This window comes from Excalfactoria chinensis, chromosome 2 (genome assembly GCF_039878825.1).
Source record: "Excalfactoria chinensis isolate bCotChi1 chromosome 2, bCotChi1.hap2, whole genome shotgun sequence".
In the NCBI taxonomy this organism is placed as follows: domain Eukaryota; kingdom Metazoa; phylum Chordata; class Aves; order Galliformes; family Phasianidae; genus Excalfactoria; species Excalfactoria chinensis.
Genome location: NC_092826.1, coordinates 126,681,880 through 126,709,749, shown reverse-complemented (window position 1 = coordinate 126,709,749; position 27,870 = coordinate 126,681,880). Strand labels below are relative to the sequence as shown.

General features: G+C 40.9%; 1 protein-coding gene across 2 annotated transcripts; it reads right to left on the bottom strand.

Moving 5' to 3' along the window:
* Nucleotides 1–217: 217 nt before the first annotated feature.
* ACBD5 (acyl-CoA binding domain containing 5) lies at nt 218–26,761 on the bottom strand. Of its 2 annotated transcripts, XM_072328366.1 has the most exons (14): nt 26,628–26,761; nt 26,269–26,386; nt 25,154–25,274; nt 23,746–23,818; nt 20,809–20,920; nt 20,636–20,668; nt 11,492–11,629; nt 10,408–10,608; nt 9,628–9,734; nt 7,422–7,698; nt 6,299–6,498; nt 4,680–4,730; nt 4,282–4,391; nt 218–2,157 (listed from the first exon to the last, which is right to left on the bottom strand). In XM_072328366.1, exons 2-14 carry the CDS (start codon nt 26,342–26,344, stop codon nt 2,145–2,147), a joined length of 1,512 nt encoding a protein of 503 aa, XP_072184467.1. In that variant the 5' UTR covers nt 26,345–26,386; nt 26,628–26,761; the 3' UTR covers nt 218–2,144. The 2 variants fall into 2 exon arrangements, with proteins under 2 accessions (XP_072184467.1, XP_072184468.1); XM_072328367.1 differs by lacking the exon at nt 20,636–20,668.
* Between the last annotated feature and the right edge of the window lie 1,109 nt (nt 26,762–27,870).

Genomic DNA, 27,870 nt, shown 5'->3' with positions numbered 1-27,870 from the left:
ATTTTCCTTCAAGGTGAGATAGCAGCTAACTGGAAACTTGAGTGAGTCCTATCAGGCTCCAGTCATGGGGAGCTTGAGGCCCCATCAGGAGGCAGCTATGGAAGCTGTGTAGCTTTCTACTACAGCCTTTAGGTTGAGGCTGTTTTGGCCCATGAGTTCCACACAGCCACCGCACCCGCCACGCTGCATTTACTAAGCATGAAGAAAGTGCAAGATTAAATACAAAATATTAAAGGATTGATTTATTGAAACATTAATAAATAACACAGATAACACATGCCTAGACTGAGTTCAGTGGGAAGTTAACAGTTAGTTAGGTACCTTTGGGAACTCTAAAAGGGAGCCGCCTACATGGGACACGGTTAGCGGCTGGGACGGGCACTCCATGGTGCTCCATCCTGCTGGGGCGGGTCGGTGGGTTGGAAGTGACCTTCAAGCTGGAGTGTTCTTCCTGCATAATCCTTTCTGTTGTTTTATGTTAAATTAATCACTCTACGGGCTTTAAGCTGCAGGCACAGTGGCTTCAGGTCACAGTAGAACTTCCCTTCCAGCATAAGATTTGTTCAGACCTGAGTTTTTCGGTACATCTCTTGCCAAAACTGACCTCTGGCGGATGGAAGCTGATGGTTGCAGCGGTCTAAAAGGTTGTTCTGATCGTTTTATTTTGTAATTCAGCTTTACAATACAAAAATCAGAAGAGGGAAAAACAATGCTTTAAAAAAAAGGAAGGACTTAAAACAAGATTAAAATTGCCCCAGCGAGGCAAACATTGAACCCCGTGATTGCAGCTTTTACAATATAGCTCGTAAGAAAAATGCTTTTCAAACTATAAAAGATTTCCAGGAAGGGCAGAAAAGAGCTTTCCTCTGTTCTCTGTAATATTGGTGTGGATGGAGAATGAAAGTGCATCAACAATGCGGTGAATTTCTACCTCTTACGCACAAGCTGGGAGATGACTTCATTCTTTATAACAAAGAAGCATCTTTGTTTTCTGTCTAATTAATTTTAGTGCACTTCCGCTTCCCAGAAATGAAGCCGTGTTTACCTACCCACGTATGCACAGCTCTTGCTTAATAAATCCCCCGTGAAAGAAAAAGAATCGGCACCAAAATTAGTTGCAGTTTTGTTTGGTGAGAAATCAGGATAGGAGAGAAAGCAATACCAAACCTAACAAACACGTTCCCTATGGCGAGTGGGGAAGAGTGCGCAACAGGTGAGGGACAGGAGCTCTTATTTAATTTGACATCAACTGACAAAAGAAAACTTGCAATGCACAGAGCTTTGTCTAATCTCAGAGATATACTTTACTTACAGAGCGAGCTTGCTTGCTTCTTAAAAGCACCTTGTGCCTCACGTAAGGGGTTTCAGTTACAACAAGCTGTAGCCAACAAGAGCATAGCTATCAACCGACATTAAAAACATAAGGTGCAGCCTTTTCAGATGGATCCCTTGCTTTGGGGGGATCACACCTACTTACAAATACACATTTCACAGTCCCTCTGTTACCATGGGCTCTGACTTCCAGGACGTTTACCCATGCAAAAACCTCGTTTATGGTCCTGAAGGCCATTCGATGCTCCCCACCTCACTTCTCAGTGGTTTACAAGGAAAGTCGTCCCACGCCAGTTTAGCAGCAAAAAGAGCCAGTTGAATTCCTAAGAGCTATACTGTATTTTTTCAACAGTTTACGATGCATTAATTCATACTTCATTAGTGCTTTCATCTCATGGTACGCAAACCTGTGGAAAAACAGGTAGGGATATTTTCATTGTAACCTTATCTCTATATTAAAGTGACAGCTTTAGGGTTTTTTTTTGCTTTTCCTTTTACAAAGATGATATTTGCTCTGTTATCTGGCATCAGCAAGACTAGCAGTTCCTAAAGGCCCATCCACAAACAGGTTCCAAAACAATTAATGTTTGTGTGGTTTTAAGGATGAAATTATTGATTTTATTTGTAACCTAGGAGCAGCAGATCATTCAAGTATCAGTGCTGTTAGTCCTTAAACGTCCAGCTCAAAGGCAGAACAAATATTACTATAACTGAAGGAACATCATCCCAGATCCTGAGGTTCTCTTAAGAATTCAGAATTCCTTCACTTCCCAGGGCTTTCTTTCAGCAGTCCTAAACGACGCCATGAATTCTCAGTTCAGCTTTCTAGAAGAGGAAACAAATAGTCCAGGTTAACATACAGCCACATGAGACAGTTTTTCATTTGTCTCAATACCGAAATTGATTAAGGTTACAGATGAAAGAAAGGACACCAGCCCTTTAAAATACAACGCTGACTCGAGATACCTGAAAACTTGCCCAAGATTCATAGAATCAGAGAATGGTTTGAGTTGGAAGGGACATGAAGGGACATTAAAGCCCATGAAGTCTGCAAAGAACAGGGACACCCACACTGGATCAGGTGCTCAGAGCCCTGTCCATCCCGGCCATGGGCGTCTCCAGGGATGGGGCACCCACCACCTTTCCATGCAACCTGTGACAGTGCCTCCCCACCCTTTGTGTAAAGCAACCTCTTCCCTATATCCAACCTAAATCTCCCCTCTTTTAGTTTGAAACCATTTCCCCTTGTCCTGTCGCAGCAGTCCCTCCTGAAGAGTCTGACCCCTTCTTTCTCACAGCCCCCTGTGGATACCGACAGGCCTCTCTTAGGTCCCCCCAGAGCCTTCCCTCCAAGCTGCACAGCCCCAGCTCGCACAGGGAAGCAGTTTCACCCCTTGCATCATTTCTGTGGCCCTCCCTGGATGCCTTCTTCAGTTAGGGAACAACATGCAATCTGACAGAACCAGCAGAACTTAACTGCTATTGTCTCCTGGAGTACAGGAAAGGAGCTTGTGGTAAAGGAGGGTGACAGCACCAGGCCACATCAGAACTTTGCATCCGTGAGCTGTTCTGTAAGTGCTGAGAGCAAGCTGAGGTACCCCTCCCCAGGGGCACAAGTTAGGCACAAAGCTTGTGCAGGCTGTGGAAGGCTTTCTCACTGCCCCTTCCATGGAATCTGCTCCATAGTTTAATGCTGAGTTACCTCACAAAGTAGCAGAGACCCCCAGCATCTGCTCTCAGACAGCGTGTGTATTTCAAAACCAAATGTATAAGATATGGTCAATATATGCACTGTGTACACAGCTATTGCCTAAAAGCTTACACACCTTCCAAGAGTACAAGCTGAAACTGGCACTGTGACAATACAGAAGGAATCTTGTTTCATTTCATCTGCAAGTGTACTGATCAACCTCCTGCCCTTGGCTAAAGGAGATGAAACTCCTGATGGAGAGGTGATGCAGAAACTGTCCTCAAACATAGGAATGTTTCTTCACAAATGGATAAGAAAGGGACTGAAACATCTCTTCTATGAGGAAAGGCTGAGGAAGCTGGGGCTGCCCAGCCTGGTGAAGAGGAGACTCAAGGGAGATCTGAAGGGAGGATGCCAAGAGGATGGAGTAAAATGAGAGTACAGCTGTCCTTCATCTAAAGGAAGCCAAAGTAGACAGCACAAAAACACCATTGCAAGTTGCTAGTAAATGTTAAATAAGAAAGAGGTGACACAAGACTCCATGAAGTATTTGACAGGACACAGCTGCCTCATGGCACAAGGTAAGTGGGGAGCCTAGCAAGAAAATGGTGCAGGAGGACGTTGGGAGTGATAGGGTCACAGAATGCCATGGACACACCTCCAAGGTATCCAACCTTAACTGGATAATGTATAATCTCTGAAATTGATCTCTGCATCATCACTTCATGGTTTTAACCTAAGTTGCCTCTACTGAGCATACTGCATAGAGAATCATACTGCACAGAGTCATACTACACACAGTCATATTAACCAACAATTTCTAACACTGAGACATTTCCTACTCGTGTCTCTTCGTCGAATAAGTCCCAGCTAACGAAGGCATTTCTACCTTCCAGCATCTCTTGTTGAGCATTTGTCTCGAGTTTTGGGGAATAAACCACACACCTTCCTAAGGTCAACATATCACAGACTCTACTGTTCAATCTGCTTTAGCTTTCTGCTGTCAGAGCTGGGAGTTCCCAATACAGAAAAGAAAACATTAAGCAGAATGTGCTGAAAAGAAGAATTTAAGGAAACAGGACCTATCGAGCTCCCTGTTCTGATGTGGAACTCATGGTTCGGATATGCTGCCAAAGATGGATACTCTTGCATTATTCTCATGTGTGAAGGCAGTTTTTTTAATGTCTAAATAACCTACTTCGTACCGATCTCAATAGATGAAGGAAAGTACGTATGAACCACTGAATGCACATTGTTACCTTCGCTTTCTTTGGAGATATACGTGCACCAACCACTGGGCAATAAATGGCCACACAATAGCAAAAGCTAAAACGCCAGGAGAGATTTCAAAGGGCCACCATGATGGTTTCTAAGGAAAACAGAAAAGAGTCCAGTCAGCAACCTGCATGTGCACATACAACCCTACTGCCATACTTCACAAATGCTTCAAATGCTACAACACCAAGGCAGAAAAAAATGGTAAGACCAGAAAAAAAATAAAAGATTTGTCTATTAAATAATTTTTTCACGAACAAACGATTTTATCTCCTCATCAAGGAAGGGACAACATGAAAAGCACATCCAAAGAAAGCCAGATATAAAATACTCATCTCATCCTTTCACATTGCTTTTTGCAAATAGAAAAAGCAGCATTTACCTTCACAGAGGAGGCGGGCTGATAATTTGACTGTAGTGTTGCAGATCTTGCCTTTAAATACAAAAAAAGTCCGGTAAGTGTCAAAAAGAAAACAACAATTATAATATTTCTGCTTCACTAAATGAGAATATTTAGTTCTTCATGGTCTTTGCAGTCTGTCTGTATGACAGGAACAGTACATAAAAGGAAAGGAAGCTTTTCCTTGACGTGTTAAAAAGTAGTACTACCCCCAGTGCAACCCACGTTCCACCACTTGGTTCCCAACTTCACCTCTCATGCTTCTGTTAAACTTCAGAGCACTTTTATCACATTTCTATGTTAAAATACAAATCAGTATCACTGACTGAACCTCTCTACAGCTTTTCAAGTCTCCTCCTGCCCACACTGTCACTGCAACTTCTTCATCTCTGCTCCAAATTCAGCAGCTGCAATTCAGATATGAAATCCCAGCAAGTTAACTTGCGTAACAAAGTATTTAAACACTGGTCTGTAATAAAGGTAAGAGGCATTCTTTCAGTGTGCCCTGAGCCATAGCTACGGGCATGTCTAACAGTACAAAGGAATCCATCCAAAATCCATCCAAAATCTTACAGACAATACAGAGAACGAGAAGTACCAGACACACTTCAAGCCTTTTCCCATATACTGCTGTGGTGCTTTCACAGGAATTCAGCTTTCTAGGCCTTTCTTAATGAATGTGTGAACCAGAAGCTTCTTGACCTCGCTGTTCCTCAGAAAGCGAAAGCACAGCATGAACTGCTGGGGAAAAATCTTTGACTAATACTTCAAATATTGCTTTGGTTAAAAAAAAGCAGGAAGTCAATCTGTGTACAAACAGCAGATGCTTGAACAGCCAAGCTGAAGCAAAATTTCTGTTTTAAGAAATCCTCTTCCCTGGCTGCCTCAGATTTGGAGCGTGTGCATCTCGTAGGACACTACTGACGTGGCTCTACAATGCTCAGGCAGATCAAATACAAACACAGCAAAGAGAAGCAAGTATTTCTGACTGCTGGTTGTGCTATATTCACAGCACATTCTATCCTCCTGCACACACTACTGAGCGTAGCAGTATTTCTCTGAAATGGAAAGAAAAAGAAACACCACATCAACAAATACCTACAATCTTTAGACTTCTGCTTGCCTTGTACACATGATGTGAAACTCCAAGGGAGCTTGATTATTTTGAAGGAAAGGAATGCTATGAAGAACCAATTTGCTAGCTGAATAATGGACTCAGAACTTCTGCCTGCAAACATTCACCAATCTGGGAAATTAAGATGATTTTATTCCTTTGAAGACACACTGAGATCTACTGATGAAGACGTATGGGATCACACATTACTGACATTACCCATGGAATATCGTGTCGTGACCACATAATGTGTACTGATATTGATGGCTGAGATTAGTTGTATAACAGAAATGAGCAAAGTAACATATGGTTAATAACTCAGTTCATATGCACAGTTTTGTTCACAAGTCCTGAATTGTGTTCCTGAGATCAGGTAACAAAAAGAAAGTTTAAGTTGAAACAAACTACAGAATGTAATTGAAATTTATTTACAGTTTTAAGAAAACACTGTTTTAATCTGTAAGCACAAAGATACTCAAGGAGTTACCTGTGATGCTGTAACTGCCTCCAGCATATGCAACCTCTGCAGGACATTCTGCATGTCTTCTTGCAACCGCATCAGCACCACAGCGATCTGCTCATTGAGGCTGCCCCGAGGTCCTCTGTCCGATCCCCAGCGCTCCCCATCCCCTCCGTTACCCATCTGCCCACCTTGCGAACCGTCACCTAAAGGATGAAGTCTGTGCCCTACATTGGGAGAGAAGAAGTAGATACTTAGAACACAGAACAGGCTACCAGCTCTACTGAACGCTTTATTTTGAATACTTGCTCAGTTTTCTTCCTCCCCAGCTGAGCGCTTTGTTCAGGCAGTTCAAAAGTGCTGGGAGGGTCCTGAAACAGCATTTGGAAGCTTCCCTATATTCTCAATGTAACAGCACCTTGCCTATCACATTCCCTTACCTATACATAGATAACAAAATGTGTTTCTGTCTGCTTGAAGCAAACTAAGTTGAACAAGAAAAAAGGGGAGATGGTTAAACTAATGTGCAATCCTACAATATGTTCTTCATAATAGTTTACAACATAAATGCTCTTTGAAAATTTTCTTTTCAACTTTGATGCCATACAAAAATACCTGGTTTAAATAAATGAAACGCTTTCTGTTCTAACATCCACAACAGACAGCATCAGCATAAATATGAGGTGTGGCCAATACCCCACTTATATAGAAAACAGTGTGTAGTTGACACTTTCCAAGAGGTTCCCTGGTTTCAAATAAGACACTGTAGAGGTATAAATGCACGTGCATTTACAACGTTTTTTGTATGCACAGATGGATTTTGAGGATTACATGTTAAGAAGGGTGGATGCTACAGATAGCAGCTGGATTTTAAGGTAAGCCAAAACTGAAGCAGCCAATATGCTTATTAAAGATCTCCATAACACACTGAAATTATTCTGTGATGACTACTATGAATGAAACAAATGCTTTGAGCACAAAACTGATCGCCACCCACTGGAATGAACATTTTATTTGCTATTTTTACTGTGAAGGACGAAGGCACTGTATAGTGGGACTGTCTTACTGAACAAGGCTGACCAGTGCCTCTTAGTCTCCTATCATTTATAGCCACGAGCACTGTAGGAAATACAAAAGCTGTGTGCAGTACCTCTCCCTCTTCTGATACCATAGAAATCTGCTTTTTCTCCATCCTTCTTCTCCTTGTGAGGGGCCCCATTACTGGCTTTGCCATCTTCTCCTCCACACTTGACTTCACCTTTTTCTTGAACTACACCTTCTATAGCATTTCCAAGCCGCAGATTCCCAGCAGTTGTGCAAGCAGGCCTTGGAAGATCAGTATTTTCTACTTGAAGACGGTGATCTACATCCAAGAAATGGGATGAACGCTTTAAAGATCCTTTAGCTGTTGTGATGATCTCTAAGGGCTACAAATAAACATTAATGAGTAATTAGAGTCTGTAGAATATAACAGTTAACCGATAAAAAAGGAAGAAGCAGCACACTGTCTTTCACTTTAAGAAAATAACTTGCTCTGCATTATGACTCTTAACAGGAACATTTGTTTCACTACAGAACTTGCTTGCTGTTGCCCAAACATACTTTCCAAATTGAAAAGGTTAGACAATCACTTGAGACAAATCCTCTCAAAGCACTGAACTACTTGGAATTACTTTAGACATTTTCAGCGTACAATAACATTCACCGAACCTGTGGAAGATCTCAGAATGTTCGGTTTTCCTTTGGCTTTGCCTCCCAGCCAGTGAAGAAGTATCCTAAACTAACTGGTGAACCATACCGTCAAAAGTCACGTGCCATTAGCAATCTTGGGCCAGCAGTGCTTACACTCACTGCAAAGAAATCACATTATTTATTATCAACTGACTCAAAATTGCTTGACCGCACCTGTATTTTTCACAAGTAAAAGTAAATTCTACCAAGTTTTTCATTCAAAATGTGTGATAACGCAGAAGGACATTAAAAACAGATGACATGAACATTGACCGGGTCACAATTACATGCTCTGCAAGAGGACAGCCTTAAAGTGCTACAAGCACCCTTTGGTCAGTGAAAGGACAAAGTATGAGCACAATCACATGTTGAAGCAGACTGGGGATCTCAGCTTGTTGGAGAGTAACTCCATGAAAAAGGAAAAATAGCAGAAAAGAAGAGGAAAAGAAATGGAAACTGCTGCCAAAAATCCTGTTTGTCAAATACAGATCATAAACCTGTATCACCAGAACCAAAGACTGAGTATTTGCTACACCTTTTGCAACATTTAAGTTCAGTGAATGTTTTCCAGTTTTAGTCTGTAGTTGTACTTCTATATTTATTTCCAAACACATCTATCTGAAATAAACGTTTCATGTTCAAGTTGGGAAATAGATACCTATCTACCCACTCCTACTAAAGAACCTCAAACAAGTTCAAACAATACATAAGACAATTGGGAAACAACCTACATAAAAAACAGCTTGAAGCATTTCTACCAAATCACCTTTCACAATAGCTTTCACCACTGCAAAGAATTCTGATCTGCTGAAAGGAAACAGATGCATAAGAAAACAATGCAATACTGCAAGCCTTTCTGATCCCATGCACCATTCGCATTCTCCTCTCCTGAGTCAGGAAGGTAGGTGTTTGAGTACACTGTGCCATGCCTACACTTAAACCAGATCTACGAAAGAGGGCCAGACCAGTAATTCAACTCTGACCACAGTTAATACAAGCAATAGTTCAGTGATAACTAAGGCAGTACAGCTGGTGCCCACCTTTTACATGGAAGTTAAAGATGCATGTTGTGGCTGAAGAGAGTACAAGAACACCCACAAATCATCATCACCTCCCACTTTTCCAGATCTAGGCCACTTTCTTCCACTTTCCTACAGGCTGCCTACTCAGGCTTACTCTATTTATTCTAGGAAACAAGTGCAGGATTTTTAAGGTCAGGAAAAGAGAGCAAACATCCACACAGTTACGAAGACACTTCATGATTCTGAGGGTCAGCTGAATTCTGGTCCCTACATATGTTACATATGTTATAGACCTTGTTACCTGTGGATATAACCCTTACTTTCTTCATACTGTTCTTTCTGACAGCTGTTTCTGTGAACTGTTGGTTTGGATCATTTCCCCTTACCTAAATTCTCTGAGGGCAATAACGTTCAGGCTGTTAGACCAGTATTAACCAAGCTGTAAAAGACTGACACTAAAAAGAACAAAAAATGATAGTTCAAATTATATTATTATGTTATTTTATTCACCTCTGTATGTCCAGGTTCACCAGACAGACAGGAACCCACTTAAAAAATAAGCATATTAGCTTCAAAGCACACACAGAAATACCAAGCCCTTACCTCTTCTAGCCCAAGTTGCTCCATCGAGTCACAATAGACTTCACTGTCTGAATCACTGGTTAAGTGCTGAGTCCCTGAGACCTCTTCAGTGTTCTCCTCATTTGCACCTGTATTTAAAGGAAGTATGCACACACACTTTGTAAATGTGAGCCAATCTTGGCAAAGAGTAAAAAAACGAGTTAAAATATCTACGTGAGCTTCAGTTCGTGCCCCTTTCATCCATTATTGTCATCCTATTAATACAGGAAATTACACTAAGCGTTTGCTAAGGGAAAACCAAACATCATACTGATATTTCTATGTTATAAGATCAAAATTTTAATTTGTGTTTGTTCGTTTCACTCCCTTCCTAATCTCAGTATAAAGTAGTTTCGTACAAAGTTATCAATTGATTTCCAGTTGGTAGATTCAGACATCAGTTCTGATAAGTTGGCATTCACAATATCTTCAGCCTTGACAAATACAGATATTAATGATTGTCATTTAATAGCAAATTAGCTTTCAAATGCAAATGATACATAAGCAGATAATACAATGATTTTTAAAGATAACTGCACTTCTGTATATTTGATCCTCCCTCTGAATTTATCCCTCTTTCTAAAAGTTGTTTTAAAACACTAAACTGCTAAAGCTAAACTGCTAGAAATTGGCTAAATTTCTTAGTATTCTTTCTTCACATCTGTATTAGTGGAAGACACCACTTCTCATTTTTGAATCCCAGGATTAAGATTTCCAAGAAAAACATATGCAAATTAACACCTGATCTTGCAAGGAGAATACCTTGGTGAGCACAGTTATTAGCTATTTCTAGGCTTGGCTCTGTCTTCTTTATTTCTTCCTCCTCATTCAAGCCATTCAGGGCAGATTTGTTCTGGATGCCATTCTGCAAATCTGGGATAAAGCTGTCCTTGTAACAGTCATTAGCAACAATGTTTTCCAAATCCTTAGCAGCTAATGATTCTGTTTTCAGGCTCTTACATTCTGTAAAAGAACAGAAAACCTCACAGATAGAAAGCCAGGTATACAGTAGCTAAAAACACAGTTCTTAAAGCAGATAACTTTCTGATGGTCTATGTGTAAATTGTATAAGCAGAACAAAACACAAAAATGTTCCTAGATTCACATTTGCAGGGATTGCTCTGTTACTGTAAAAAAGTATTAATGTAACCGTTTAATTTGCATAAAGAGCAGCTGATGTTTAACACATAACTAAGCAATTCCACCATAGGTCCCTCTGACAAACTCAATGATTACCCTAATGTCCCTGGAGGGAAAAAGAACTGCACAGAATTCTAAACATGTAATTTCATTTGGTTTTCACTCGACACTGCCACTACTCCAAGCCCTTTAGGAACCCTTGAAATGAGTGTCATTGCAAGTTTTGTTTTCCTTTCTCTGAAGAGAAGAAATGTGATTTTCAATTCCACTGTTATTAACAGTTGTTACAAGTAACATTGACAACGAAAAGGAAAACAATACATGATATTCTATTGATTCTTAGGTCTAACACCCTGACACAGCTTTCTAGCAGTCAAAAAATGTATGGCAGTACAAGTACAGCATTCACAATCCATTGGGATTTTCTGATACTTATATAGACAAAAAAAGAGACAAAAAAAACTCTGGAAGAATCACAGCATGTCTGTGGTTGGCAGGGACCTCTGATGCCATCTGGTCCAACCCATGCTCAAGCAGGGACACCTGTGTGTCCTTGTGTGCCCACAACCATGTCCAGGTAGCTTCTGAGTATCCAAGGAGATACAACCTCCCTGAGCAACCTGTGCCACTGCTTCATCACTTGCACAGTAAAGAAGGGCTTTCTGAAGTGTTTCCAAGAGACACTGGTCTAAGTGTAGGAACATACCCTTTACATTTTGCTGTAGCTCTTTTTCTTCCTCTTCACGAAGACCTTCTTCTTCTGACTCTGCTCCACTATCACTACTTTCAGCTTTTCCATTCACAGCCTTTATGTTTGGAGCGGAATTCATGACGTTACTAAGGTCTGAGAAAACATTCAACAAGGAAAAGTATTTTAAAAGAAGCCAACACACAGCTCCCCCAGAAATATCAGGCAGCTGCTGCATAAAAGCATTTCCACATTAAAAGAACAATCAATGAATGCCAGTTTTATTTTGGTATGCTCTTCCTTGATTATTTCAGTGTTTCCTTTCTGTGGTTTACCACAGAATGCCCGACTACTTGTGAATGATTCTGAGGAAGCCTACTAGAAAAAGCCAACACATTACATGTTACTTTCACTACGAAACCTCTGACTATTAACCATACTCCTGGTACAGCAACAGTAACGTCTCATCTAGGACCAATATGGCCATTTTCTTTGAATCCAGAATTATTTTTTATAGAAGTTCCCTTTGGGGCTGAAATGCTTCAAAATTGCAAACTACGAAACATTCTATTCAATTATGTGAGCAACCAGATGCTGTGAAAGGGAAATTAATCTCTTCCCACAGTGGTTTAAGCAGAACATGGTAACAAAATGTATACAAATATTTATCTGGCAAAGCGCACATGGAAGTAAGCACTCTGAGATCACTGAAAAAGATGGTGTAATAAACACACAGTGCATTTGTTTGCTTGTCTAATTACACAAATACATTATATATATGTGTGTATATAAAACAAATATCGAATAAATAAAGTAACTGTTTAGCCTTTGTTTTCCATATCTGTGCTCTTTTCAAGGTTTACACTTTACTCCATGTTCAAAGTATTGCAAGGTAAAGTTTCTTAAAAATACAAAAAGGAAAATTTAAGCCTTTTCTACACCCTACATTAAAAAAATATGGATAAATACATACTGCTGATTTTAACCTTGTATATTAGCAGAGTGACTAAGGAACAAAGTGGACAGTTACTAGACACTCCCACACTCTACTTGTTTACCATAGGGCTGGATTCTGTCTGCTTTGTCATCACGGCACTCCACCTGCATAACTTGTACATTCCCTTGACAGAATCTTGGAAGATTAATTAATGTCAAGCCTTAAATTAATTAGGCTTAACATTAAAGAGCAAAATAATATTCAATTATACCAAAGTTACCAAACCAGCCCTGCTACTTTCTTTGCTGCCTGTAGAGAAAAGGGTTTGCCATTTTAGTCCTGCAATGAAGAACTGATCTGCCCTCCTACAGTCCTTTAGTTTCCAAGCTTACCCATGCTGCTTAAAAGAATAAATAAAATAGCTTTTATTTCGACATAGTGAATACGTTAAATGCCCTGTTCACCTCAGTCTTACTGTGAAATAAGCACTCTACGGGCACCCTGTGTCACCATTTTGGATTGTAATTAAACTTTTATCTGAAAAGTAACTGGAAAAGCTATCACCTTTTTGTGGACCACAAGAAAACAAGCCATCACAAAGTCATTCTATTCTTCCTGCAAAAAACGTATTTCCAAAATAAAATGACTTTCACAGGAGATTCCCACCATATTCCCTGTTTACTTCTTGTAAGCATGTTTCACTTACTATGAATCTCAATTCTAGAGATGCTTATCTAGGAACAAACAGCGCAAGAAGGATAACGTAACACTGACATCCTCTGTAGCACGAGCAGCAGTACGCACAGTGTCAGCTCGCTGGCTATGGAGATGCAGGCATCACCTCCCCATTGAAATGAAAACAGGGTGGGGAACAAACACACAAGTGCCTTACCCAGCTGTGGGAGTAAACGGGAAAAACAAGATTGGAGATTCATCCAGCCATAAAGGCAGGCGGTTAAAAAACTGTAAACCTCCTCACCCTGCCCAACGTATTGGGAAAAGCACCAACTGTACCATCAACGTATTTTCTAAGATTTACTTTTTTGTTGTTTTGAAGAGAACTTTGTTGAACATGCAAATGTATTCTTGGTACTCTATTTCAACATGGAGATTATTAATCTGGGGAACCTTCTGTGTGCTACACTGCACCAATTCAAATAGAATCACAGAATGGTTTCAGTTGGAAAGGACTTTAAAGGCCATCTGGCCCAACCCTCCAGCAATAGACAAGGACACCTACACTGAATCAGGTGCTCAGAGCTCTATCCAGCCTGATCTTGGGTGTCTCCAGGGACGGGGCATCCACCACCTCCCTGGGCACCCCGTGCCAGTGCCTCACCACCCCCACTGCAAAAAAAGCTTTTTCCTTGTATCTACTTTAAACTAATAAAGAGGTAGAACCAAAGGAAAGTATCAGGAGCAGTATGCCACAAAACACCTGAAAAACAAAATCCCTCAGGATCGTATTTCTTCCACAAGGTCACTCTTAGCAACTCCTGAAGACCACAAAGAGGCACAGCTTTGATGCAGACTCCAAAGAACGTGGCATGCTGTACAGAGCCATGACCTCCCTGAAATACCGTGCCTGTACTTATCAGAATCCCTACAATGTTACCCTCACCAAGTCCACCCCCAATTGCTACTACTTCTATGGGGTAAGAGCACCAAAGCCTTATCAGAGCCAACTCATAGCAACTTCCCCAGCCTTGTGCATAGGTCAGTAATTGCTCCCTAAGGAATGTATCTTTTAATATGAATAACTCCATCAGCTTGAGAGTAGCAAAATCTTAGCTACTAAAAGATTATTTCTATGACTTTTACTTGTACCACTTTACAAATGGACTTTTAGCATTATGTTTATGTCAACTAAAGCTCTGTCCAAATTTGGCTGTCAAGTCTCCAGGCATCCATATATATATATATAAACAGTGTAGACAGTTACTTTGATAATCAGGTAACTAGAACTGTTTTCTTGCCATTGTAACTGAATGTTCCATGCTTGCAGCTGATCCACATAAGCTTCCTGTTTCAATTCCAAGTTTATGCAACTATGTTCTGCCACTTCCCATTCACCTAGTTTCACAAACCTCCTCCTTCCTTTTGAAACCAATGCATTCCCATACTGTATTACTGCAAGGAGAGAGCACTTGCCACAGGGGAAGGAGTACACTTCAGGGTTTACCCATGCTTTGGAAATCCTTCTGATGTTTATCTTTCATAATGGCCTTCCAACCAAAAGCCTCTTAGAGCAGTCTATGAAACAGGAACCACAGGTGATAGGCCATGAGAACTGAGGCTGTAAGTAGTATTTTAACACATGGTTCGGAGCATAGATACGCATCCTTTCTGGTCTGTAGCTGTGCTGCCTGACATAGCCTACACTCACCCATTATCCCTACATGAGACTACATCACCTTCAAGTTGGGGTTTGCTTAAACAACACATTTTAAAATGAGTGATAGATCTCCTTGGTTTAACTAAGAAGCACTCAGATGAGCAGCTCAGAGGGCAGACTGCTGAAAGCAATTGCTTCTGAAGCTTCATTTATTTTCTGAGGGGAAAAAGGACAAAGGGCAAATGCAAGCACTGGGGAGTAGTAAGTCCTTCAACTAGAAGACTTTTATGCCCTTGTTTCTTTCCATTCTTTCTCTGCTCTACAACACACTGTCCTCACAAATAAAGACAAAAATACAAAATCCCTTAACTACCATTATTTTATCACTCTCATGGTATCTAATGATCAGATTTTCCTCTATACAGTTTACATATTTATTTATTTTTGTATTTAGTCTCCCTGAACTTCACTATAGCAGGGAAAAAGGCCTCCCCTTTTCTTTAATTTACTGCAGATGACCACAGCCCTGTTTTATCCACATTCCTCTCTCTCTGCTTATGTGCTACTCAAGCTGTATATAAAGATATACCGTTTTATTTCCATAAACAAAGTAATTAACAATAGTCATGTCTTTATTCACCATTTACAAACACCAAAACAATCTGTGGATAAATAAACATTGAGAGCAGCTTCTCAGACATACTATTAACTTGCAAGAATGCACTGAAGATTATTGACTTAATCATCCTGGACCTTTACGTTTTTCTTCCATTCAGTATCAGTGGAGTTCTTCTCCATTCATATCACTGGTACCTACTTCCCTGAATTTTCAGGGCACTTTCCACATAAAAATAACACTACTGAGTTTTATTTCAATAGATGTATTCATGGTTTTCTTCTTTCTGTGCTTGAGACTTGTGCCACTAGAGACAATCTGCTTGTATTTTTGGGCAGCGAGCAGCTCAGTACGGACAGCAGCTGACCCGCAGGTTATCCCAACAATGGCAGGCAGTTTTGTGTAATAAGGCACCAGACATCCAAAATACAGGGCCACAAGCACATGCAGATCAGTTAGATGGTGCATGTGCAGCAAGAACAATGGATCTAAGCTTTGCCAACACACTGTCAACACCTTCGAAAGTGATCATGCATAAGAATGAACATAAAAAACAGCTGCTTCTTAGATTTCACAGTAACTCTTAATAACAGCAATCATTCCAGGATCCAGGATGTCCTCATGTTTGGTACTATATTCCTCTGGGAGAATGAGCAGGACTTGTTATGTTCTCTTCTGTGTGGAAGAGATACAGTCAATATTTGGAAATTTTTTGTTGTGTAAGAAGTAGAGAAGAGTTTTATGTACTAGCGTGATGATACACGTAAGTACACATGAATATAATAACACACATCTGTCACAGGAAATGTATCAAAGCCCCATAAAGAAAATGAGTTATGCCTGAAAGCAACAGAAGAATCTATTTCTGGGTCACCTATAGTCCAGTCAACTGGAAATACATTTCAGTCAAAAACTGTTTTTCCTTGTACAAGAAAAAACACACAGGAAATAACATGAAGATTGTGTGCCCCACAACCTACTCCTAGCAACTGAACAGCAACAGCCTTTCGCATTGCCCACATTAAGCACAGCCTCATGGATAACTGACGGCTCTTCCATACATATTTGAGACTATGATTAAAGTAATTATGTTTCTAATAACAAAGTCATGCATAAAACACTAACCCATGCTCATTAGGCACAGAAACTATTACTGTTGACTCAGTTCCAGCATGAAGCACAACACAATCAGGTTTGCTTTGCACAAGATGGTTTTGGAAGTAAACTGCTGAGATAGATGCAAAGTAAGATTCACACTAGCTTCTAGCTTCTATGAATATGATCTGTAGCCTTCACAGAAGCTCAGAACAGCTGAGGTTGGCAGGAACCTCCGGTTCCATTTGTTCCATCCCCTGCTCAAGCAGAGTCAACCAGAGCAGGGTGCCCAGGACCATGTCTATGATTTTTAGGATCTCCTGAGAAGTAACTCCACAACCTCCATGGGATATCTGTGCCAGCACTCTGTCATCCACACAACAGAGAAGCATTCTAAACAGAACCTTGATTAGAGCTGTTAGCTTATCACAGGAGACTAGAACTGGAAAGAAAGCTTAGAGCTCAGAACTTCAAAAACCTCTCTGAACCACCCAACAGTTTCTCCTGCCCCACACTTGCCCTGCTTTAATGCACCTCATAGCTGTTGTACAGCCACCCATTCCAGATATCCTACTAAAACACAGCATTCTGAAGTAACAGGGACTGCAGTTATCTTCCCCCTTCTTACAAAGCGTTAGGGATTCATAGCCACTGAGTTCCTTAAAAATCCTAGTGAGGAAAGAGGAAGGAGGAGGAAAGAAATTAGTTCAGCAAGTATCTTTGAAGTCAAGCACAAATGAGAAACTGAGCTAATAAAGCAAACACGGAGAGTGTTTCACTAGAATCCCACACACAAGCAGGAAAAGCATGCCACCAAATGCTTCATTACAAAGCAAAGCCATTAAAAATGAGATGAGCTCTTTGAGAAAATACAACAATTTGAAAGAGAGAAACTAATCATACACAATCTACAGAAGCACAGTTGGAAAGTATATTATATTTTAAGAGCAAGAGAAGTGTTTCTAACTGTGAAGTAATAATTAAGAGCAGACTCGCTTCTTTCAAATGCAATGGCCACCTCTAAGCTTACCTGAATCCTGAACTAGAAGCACTGGAATGGATGCACTTGCTCTAATAGCATGCACACCTCAGTGAATACCGTCTTCTTAGCTTAGCTCTCACATCCAAGCAACTGCTCGATAACTGTATCAGCCTGCAACTTCTGTCACTCACACCAGATGCTACTGAAGTGGTGCCCTGTATGGGCAAGAGGAAAAAAAAGCTACACTGCAATTAGCACTGCCCCAAAGTAGCCTATCTGGCAGTAAGAGTATGAGACACCATGCTTCAACAGAGCTTATTACAGTTGCAATTATATGCACCTGGGAGCAAAGGGCTCAGGAGAAAAACACTAAGCAGGATGACAGAGATATTACAATGCTGAAACTTTCCTGTCTCCACAGTGCATAACTTGTCATTGCTGAAGGCAACATTTAGTCTTCACAAAGGTTTATAAGGAACAGTTCTGCTCAGCATAACAGCAGAGGGTTAACTTTATTTAGTGAGATTCACTGACATAAATGTGTTTCGAAATCATGGTCTTTTTTTAGCTGCAAGTTGGACTTCAGATATCTCATTCATTTATTAGCTGCTTTTCTAAAGCAGCAGTATCCCTGCCAGGTACAGCGACCTGTCCCCATCTTTCCCAATATTCCGCTCCTACCAACTACAGACAAAAAGTTCCCTCTTTAACACAGCAAAAAATACCCATTCTCTTGTGTAGCCCCAGGACAGACATGGGTCTAGTTTCTTCTTTGATGTTTTGTATTTTATGGACCTGAATTAGTTTTTTTTCCCCACCCCCTCCCCCTAAAATACTTCCTACCGGTCAATGACTATTCTCTGGAGAACCTCAGCTTCTCAGCTGCAGTCTGAGTTTTCAGAACACTGCTCAAGTTACGTGCTCTGGAAATATTCCTCAGACCTACATAGGTTTTGTCCAGTAGGACAAAACTGTGTTCTCCCACCTTGACTCCTCTTCTGATTTCCCAGAGGTGAGGCACAGACCAAGGCTGGGGATTGCAACGCATAAATCCGGCAAGTTTGTCTTAGCTGCCATTTTAATGCTGGCATGTGAGGCCTCAGGGTTGCTCATTAAGGTGAGCCACAAGCTCTGTTGACTCCAAGACATTTTTTCCAATGATTTGCATTTAACATTAACAGTGAAACCACAAGGAGTAGAAATTCAATTTTAAAAGGCAACACTTCTGTTGAGAGGCCAGTCTGCTGGAGACAATAACATATCGCATGCATATTGTCTGGTAGCAGGTACTGAAGCAAGATGATATTCTTTATTAATGATATACTTTTTAGGAAGCAGCATGCAATTCTTACATAGATGGACAGTCACTTTCACACAGATAAAAGCCTGATGGAAAAGCAAAAGGTAAATCTTCATTCAGAACGGGCCAAAAGAAAGCAGAGTACAATACAAAAGAAAAAAGAAAAAAAAGGGAACTAAGAGAAGGGGCCAAATTTCCAGGACATAAAAATTACCTGTCCCTTAAAAAACAACAACAACCAACCAGCTTCCTAAACAGAAGCTGAACAGAGAAGAAGCAGAGGAGACTAGAAGAACTAACACAACACATCTGTTTTTAAGAGTACTGCCACCAATGTCTAATCACTACAAAGCAAACTTGGGCAGAGCAGTTTAACTCCTCAGCATGAACCTGGGGAAGTAAACATAATCGTGTTTCCCATATTTCCATGAGAAGACCTGCACTATGAACAATACTGATTATTTCCAATTTCGCTTTTCAGCATGGAAGCAGTAAGAGCCCTGAAGAAAGGATTTCAAAAGTCTTAAGTGTAAATATAAAATTCTACCATAAAACAATGGAATTCCACAAAAATTTTGTCATAACTCAGTGTGGCAGAATTAGATGTTACAGATTTAAGTTGTACGTGGATTAATACACCTCACTAAATTTATCCTGTTGTGCTATTGTTTGTTGCAATAAAGTTGAAGTTTGCTACTCTGTGTTGATTTTATTTATACCGCCTTGTGCTTAAAGCTGAATCTCCACACTATGCCTATTCCAGAAATAAATTTAGGATACTTTTCTTTAAGCTTGCAATTCTTTTTTTCTGCCCAAATCTTTTTTTCTTTTAATAAGGCACTTGTGGCACACTGCCATAGAAACCAAGTGTAAGTAAATCCTTATTACACAGCTGACTGACCTGAATCTACTGATACTCTTAAAATCTTGCCTATCAATCCAGCTGTCAGGCAAGCTCATTAAACTCCAGCAATGAAGTATGTGCAATTGTAATTAAGGAAAAAGAAAATACAGTTTCAAAGCAGCCATTTGAAAACCTCAACCATTACCTTTACTCAAATGGAATGAATATTTATCTCCCTGTGAGACTCGATACCAAAACCAAATCAAAATTGTGTTTGTTTAAAAAGAGGAAAAAAAATTCACATGCAAAAAGGTAACTTCACCAGTCACTGCTACTAAAGCACATCAAATTCATTTGTGCAATGGTTTGGGTTTTGGAGCTGTTACAACTTTTCTCCTTTTGCATTTCAACAGTTCTCACTGAAATGAAGACCATTCAAAATTGCTAAGGCTTATATCATGACCTTGCGAACACATTAACTATAGCATAAAAACCATTATCAAAACATTTTTACAACAGCATTGCTAAATAAAAGCAACACATTGATTTTTATGCAGCTATGACACCGCTAGGTTTGCCACTTGTAGGAAATGTAAAGTGGTTTAAAAGATACTCCCCTTGTAAATTTGAGTCTCAAAAAGCTTAGCTTGAAAGTTTCACAAATTCACCTCATATTCTGAAGGCATTATGAAACCACGATTAACAAAGCTGTGGGTTTTTCTTTTTTAAATAAAATTTAGATCAGATAATAAATGCGTAGCAGGAAGCATTTCCAACAGTCATTCCTTTGATGAATGAATAGGCAAGAGCTATTTTTGACTTTAAATACACTTCATTCTCTAGGAAAAGTTTTCCTTCAGCAGCTCAGAAAACATGTAGATAATGACTAAAGATACAGCTTCCCAGATCCAACTCTGTTTTTTAGCTCAAAATAGAAATACAAGATTGAGCCTAATGAGATGGCAAACCCAGAAGTCACAAGTGTTAGCAAAAAATTACTACAGCACCAAAACAATGGAAGAGATGGACTTATCCATAATTTCTTATTCCTACCTTCCAAGTATTTAGATACTTTCTCCATTCGAACTGCCGTAGAGAGAATGAACAGAAAGATGCAACATTTAGCTTTAAAAATCACTTCCAGCAAACAAGCACCTCCCGCCTCCCCCCAAAAAAAAGGTGGAGATGTGATTATTGATAGTACAAAGGAAGTTATTTGTCCGAACCTGAGGTTAGGCCAGATCCTCTGTTCTTTTTATCTTCTACTATTTCATAGAACGGGCCTATTACTTGTAGTAATTCTTCAACTTTGTCCGTCATTGGCATACTCTCAAGTATCTGCACAAGTCCAAAATATGAAGGACCTCATGAAAAAGCATTTCAATGATTCATCCATTTCAACTAATGTTACAAACTGTCAGCTATTGAAAACTTACTAATATTTCACTGCATCTCTCAATACATTATTGTGTTTTATTTATTACAAAAACCCACAACATCATAAACCAAACCTAACTTAACTATACAAGAATCCTAATTAGCTTTATCAACTTTTCCTAGGCAAAGACAAGACAGGAGAGCTCATACATTTGCCACCAATAAGGGACAGCTTTAGCAAAGTATTAGCAGACTTTGGAATCCATTATTTCAACAGCTTAAAAGTAAACCAACTCAAAGTTCATCAGGCTGCTGTTATCTGATGCAATTTAGTTTTGCTGACTACCTTCCCACAAAGAAAACAAAACTGAAAGAGTTATTTGCAAGAGGATTCTTCTGGTTTGTCAGACCCTGTCATCTTTAGTGGAACCTAAGGCACAGACCAAGGGTACTCTCCCATGTCCACCTGAAACTCCTCCCAAAACAAAAATCCCAAGTGGACAGAATACAGCAAAGCAAACTGCCACCTATGGCACATTTCCTCTTTCAGAAGGGCAATGGAAAGGAACAGATTGGAGGAGTGAGTTGCCAAACAGCACGCATCTCACATAAAAGCACCAAGCACATCATTCAGCAGCAGAAGCTTCAGGCAGGCTAGCAGGTAACAAGCAATTTCCAAGCCAGTCAAATACACTAAGAGACAAAGATCCTAACAAACTGCAGTTTTACTGACACTTCTGACCTATTTAGTTTACATAATTCATCTTATATCTGTAAGTGAGAGATGCTGTGTGCTCAGCTATGGAGCTAGAAATAAACTCAGAAAGGTTTGTTTTTCTTAAAAAACAAGAAACAACAACAAAAATACAGAACTGATATAAACAAAATACCCTCTGTACAGTAACACACTTGTACAGGGTATTTACATTCACCAACTAAACTATGAGCCAACAGCTTTTAGGCAAGAAAAAAATAAATAAAAGAAGAAGAAAACAGGAAAGACAAACGAATTCTACATTACTGTTTTCTTTGGATGTCGGACAATTCATATATGAAGATTCTTGTTTTAAATTAAAAACACCATAGTGTTTTTTATGCTATTACTCAATATGTAATACAGTAGTTTACTTGAAGTATAAATCAATTAATCTAAACAGTATGACAACATAAAAGTTTCAGAAATGTGACTTAGAAGAGATATTTACCTTAAACAAAGTGCACCTAAGCTCACATTCATCTTAGCAGGGACTAAGATGCTGGGTGCCCATCCAGCACCTCAACATCTCACTCAGACCCCTTCCTCAACAACTGCAGTTTTCAGCACTGCCACATGAGGGGAAGAAAAATAAACAACCAAAGCCACCACACAAATCTACAATAACATTAGTGTTGTGAATGGGTCACCTGACATGCGCAGCTTAGGGTTATGCTCCATGGTGGTGGAATTGGAGAAACATACAAGGGCATACCCCTAAGGTACGTCAGTATCCAGATGTTACCTCCCTCCCTGACCATGGTTATCTATGTAGCAACAGAACACCTGCAGTAACAGGATGGAGATCAGTGTGGCATATGCTGATAGAACAATCCAGTGGACCTGAAACACACTTCTATTGGTGTTTCAAGAAGAACTAATCAGCCTGGAAAAGCTGAAGCAAGCATTTCAAGTGTGAGGGCTGAAGCAGCAGCAATTCAGGGTAAACAGATCCCTGGTTTCAAAGCTGAATGAGACAAGAAGTCATTTGCTCTCCAATCCTTACACGTGATCTCTACAGAAGCAGAATATTTGTGCTTCATTTGGGTCAAGCAAGCAGGCTTCCTCACAGGAGACATACTAGGGTGTTCGTTTGGTGCAAATGCAACAACTTCACCTAATTTTTATCATCCTGACAAATCAACTACCACATTGAAAACAACAAGAACACCACTGATGGGTCAATGCATTTCAAAATGGAGATTTGAAAGGAAGCACAAAATCTTGTGATCTGCATTCAAAAGAAACTGTTAAAATTTAGTGGGGATTTTGTTTTTAATTTATCTAATCCAGATGAATAACATACAGCTTCCTCTGCTTTCTGGAGATGCAGTGGGGTTACGCTGCTTGTTTGCTTTAAGTTTTTCATTTAGAAGCAACAACAGCAGTGCCAACAAGAACAATCAAATTCACAATTAGAAAAAAAAGTAGTTGAATTCCAGCTCCATGCCAAGTAAAGTTTTTTTGCTATACCAATTATCAATCATGCCAAGTATTCCAGCAGACATGTAACACTGTTAAAATACTGTCCTAAGAGAAAAACCAATCGTATCCAGAGTAAAACTTAGATTTCCCTTCCCTTGATGCTGACATCATTTAAGTTACAGATATATCTTCATTCAGTGACCATAAAAAAAGAAAATTATATGTTTATAATGGAAAGGCTACCTGAACTAGATACAGTGTAAAGGATTGCAGAGCAAAGGGTTAGTCAGCGAAAGACAAGAAACCCTAATTCTGAACAACTACCTTAGGTAATGCTTTACTACTACATTAGTTCTGTCACTTAAGCTTCATATCAACTAGAACTCTTGTATTTCCCCCAGACCAACCCAAATTCAGTAGTTTTGAAAGGAACTACAGAAATTTATTTGCCCCACAGACCAAAAAGCATAGTACTGAGTGTAACAGCTCACATAAGGAAGATTCATTTGGAGATCTGACAGTATTCACTGAGAATCCTTCATATTTCCTAGTTTAGCTCATGGAATATTTGTTCTAAAAGACAGCTTCCAGTTGTTAATAAATTTACCTTTTTCATTTCTTCAACATAAGCTATCATGGCTTCCTCTTTGGACATATCTCCCAGGGCACTCCAAGCATCCCTAGGAAAGAAAGTCACACATCTTGAGAGACTGGAAGACCCACAGGATTTTTTTTTAGCCTGGCCTTAAATAGGTCAGTTATATAATGCTAAAAGTTTCTCTCATGCAAGTAAAACTTAAAAAAAATAATAATTTAAAACTGCAAATTGCTGTTAGGTCCAAGTTTGTAATTCACTCGGATAATTAAAGTAGCGAGACATACACACAGAAGAAACAAAATGAACAGCCTGGGGACTAAACAGCTCCTCGCTAATCAACTATGATCTTGTACCCAGTGAAGTTGTTTACAAGTCCAGATGTTATGAAAAACACACGCTTCCCTTTTGACCGACTTAGGAACCTCTACAACAGAAAAAACATAGTGCCTAATACTTAGCTGGGACCTACAAATATCTGTCACAATGTCAGTCAATAATGTCACAATAGGCTACAACAAAAGTATGTTGTCCTTTGCATCTGAGTTTAGCAACAAAGGAAAGATGCACCTGTCTAATAGGCAAATAATTTAATCACTGCCCCTAGCTACCACCATATTTAACTCATGACCTAGAAAATACCTACCTTGCCAGTTCTGCAAGATAGAAAGCATCAATCAAACTTTTTAGCATTGCAGAAAGAATTCCAGAGCACAGGCTGAAATAGAGCATTTCCTTACCCAGTATTGCACTCGTTTTGACACTACCCTTACCTTTTGCCAGACTACCTGTCCCACTTACAGCAAAACCTCAAGGCTGGGGGATCACATTTCAGCCACCAACAGCTAGATGAGTGGGAGCTTACTGTCCCAGTCATGCAAACATACCTTTCCCCCATTTCACAGATCCCAAGAAGACCCTGACCATAGAGACAGCAGTAACAGCAGCTTTTCAGGAAAAATTATCAAAATAACTTAATTAGAGGAGAGCTCATACAGGTTCTCAGAAGGCTTGTAATTTGTCAAAGAAAACATGATCAACTGCAAGCCCTGCCACTGAACACATAAACCAGGCACAAACTAGACTTCACCCCAAGAGCCTGAAGCTGTATTAAAAGCTTCCAGTGAGCATCTATTTACTTCATGCTCACATTATATAAGAAAAAAGAATTTTATACACTGTCCTACAGTCACACTCTGCAGACTGCCTAGTTTTGTTCTACAGTGTGGACATACACTGCGGAAACATTATGATGTTTATAAAACCCCAAAAAATCATCTGAGAGAGAAACACAAGAAGAAAAACAAATAAAATATCAGAGATTGAAAAAGAAAATGGAAAAACAAAAATTGTTCCTCTAAGAATTAGTCTTCTTAACACCTCCACCCAAGCATAACAAAAAAAAGTCATGAAAAGTTACCATTTATATCTACCAATGGGATCCCAAAATCCAGGTCTTGGAATGTTACAGGGTCCTTGCGTTGCCTGCTTATAAAAGCTATAGAACTTCAGCATCATTTCATTTGTTGGCTGGAAAGAACCTAGTGAAAGCATTTTAAAATACAATTAAAGTGTAATCAAGTATATTAGCAAGTATTTTGCAAGCCTAGCATTTCTGTCAGAAAATAGCCTGCAGTTTATTCTGGCCTCATTCACAGCAGTACAGTTTAAGTCAGGGAAAAACATCTTCACTTCATCTACCTCGAGTCACCACACTGACAATATTTACTTTACAACCAGATAGCAAGCTGCAGATCAAATAAGGGACTATAACCTTTACTGCTTCTAACGTCAGAATCCACGATTAGCAAAAAGAGTAATAAGTAACAAGGAGCAAGGCTCCTTTCACTTAGTTTAAATGGGCAGATTCTGCTTCCAGGAACGAGTGTGTCAGAGGTCATTTTCACATGGAAAACAGGGATCTACCAAAAGACTCCAGAATGTGGAACAACAATAACTCCTCCCGCATTGCTTCTGTGTACTTGTTATTTGACGGAACTTTCAATCACAACTTCATCACTCTTCCTTGTTTTCGTCTCTCCTCTTCCTTTGCAGAACAAACATTTGTAGGGGTAGGAAACGTAAACACAAAACTGCAATAACTGGCAGAGAAAATTCATACTTACTCCTTTAGAGCAAATATTCTGAATTTTTGTCATTAAGGGATGTCAGCAATGACCTTTAGTCCCAGCTCCAGACAAACCCAGCTTTACTTATCACAGTAACCAAGAGAATACGTTTTGGCTTTTCACTCTGCTGTTTTGCTAAACATTTCAGTAGAAGAAGCCCATGACATCAGCTCGCAAGCTGCCAAACCAAGTCAGGACCTGAAGAAGGCCCTTCCCCCCTTTCCCCGCACAGAGTAGCGGGCCGGCAGGGAGCCGCAGACCGCTCCTCCGGGAGGAACTTATTTTCCGAGTTCGGAAGGAGCCGAACCGGCGTTTCGGCCATGACGGGGCCCCACTCCTCCCCGGTCCCTCCGCCGTACAGACCCCAGCCGGCCACCCTCCCCCGCCGTCCCCCGGCCGCACTCACCATTTTTGGGCAGGCTCTGGATCACCTTCACGGCCGCCTCGAAGCGGGTGGCGTGCACGGAGCCGGTCTCCGCCATCTCCCCGTCCCTCACCGCCTCCCGCTCTGCCACCGTGTCGGGCTGCGTCGGCGGAGCGGTAGCAGGTCAGTCTACCCCACTGTGCCAGCAACACGGGCAGGGGCAGAGAGGCGCCAGGCCGCCACCCCACCGCCCCCCGGCGGCAGCGGGTGCCCGGGCCCGCCCCGCTTCCCAGCGCTCCCCCTGCGGCGCGGTGCAACACGCAGAGCTGCGGCCCGGCCTCGCCCTTCAGAGCGAGCGCGACCCCCAAAGCCCCCCAGCACGGCCAACAAGCCACCCCTACCTTCTCCTGTCGTCAGGCGCCCATGTTATGTCTCCCTCAGCAGCGCCCTTCCCCTCCCATCGCACCGCCCCGGGGCCGTTCGGGGCTGGCTGGGAAACGTAGTTCGCCACCGCGCGGCTCTGTGGCCTGTTGGCACGGCACGGCACGGCGCTCGGCTGGTTCCGAGCCGCCGGCACAGGCCTCACCGCCGCGGCCTGCCCGTCCACGACCGCCTCCAGCTGCGGGATGTGCGTGAACGATCTAAATGTGCCACAGTCCGCCCATGTACGGCGCTCACTGCGTACCTTCAGGGGATCCCCCGCTGCCCTGGCCGTCTGCCTTGCCGTTTGCTGCTCTCTCACAACCGCCCTCTTACCCGCACCTGCTTCCACGTAATTCACCTGAAATATCACTCCAATAGCGCTTTCAATGACCCCTACTTACATTTAAAATCCCATTCCTAAATTTTTAAAGCCTAGAACCATAGAAATAGCTCCTGCCGTGTTGTTCAGAATGAGTGCTGTTGCAGTACAACGAGCTGCCTCAGTAGCTAAACAAATGCCCTTCCTGCAAAGCACTGTGCATCCAGCACGCAAGATCAGACAGAAGTATTCTAAAACTGATTTTGTAGCAAGTGGAATGGTTTACCCAGTGAGCTTCATGATGAATTAATAACATCTTCACGCAGAGCAGAGTACAAAACCTTGGCATTCCAGTCGATTCCTTTATCTGGTGCGCAATAAAATGTATTTTAAATTCCTCTTAGGGCAGTTGCACGCTCACAGTATGTGCCCTCTGGTGGGAAAGCAAAAGCTCCACAGAGAGGGAATTAATGCAGATCAGCCCATGCTCTGCTGAGCTACTTCATTCCACAAGGTCAGCAGCCAGCTGGCCAGGGAGAGCTTTGCTGGAGAGCAGCTTACACTTTCAGAGGTGTTCAGATAGGATTCCCTGCACTGAGCAAAGGACAAACCCCAGTTATGAACGTCGCTGCTCCACTCACATGAACGTTACAGCAGAATTTCTTTGACATTTTCATTTCTAGTGCTAGATTTCTAAAGCTCTCGTGTGTTTTATACCAATACCCATCTTCCTTTCTATCCGCAAACGCAGGAATGACAATTCCGGATCAAAGGGAAGTGTTTGTTTGATGATAAGTGGGTCTCTGTATAAATATGGATTCTTTGAGCATGCAAAGCGTTAACTGCAAAAAAGTAATAAGGAAATGAAGGCCCTCTTGTGAGGTCAGATGATGTGTAAATTC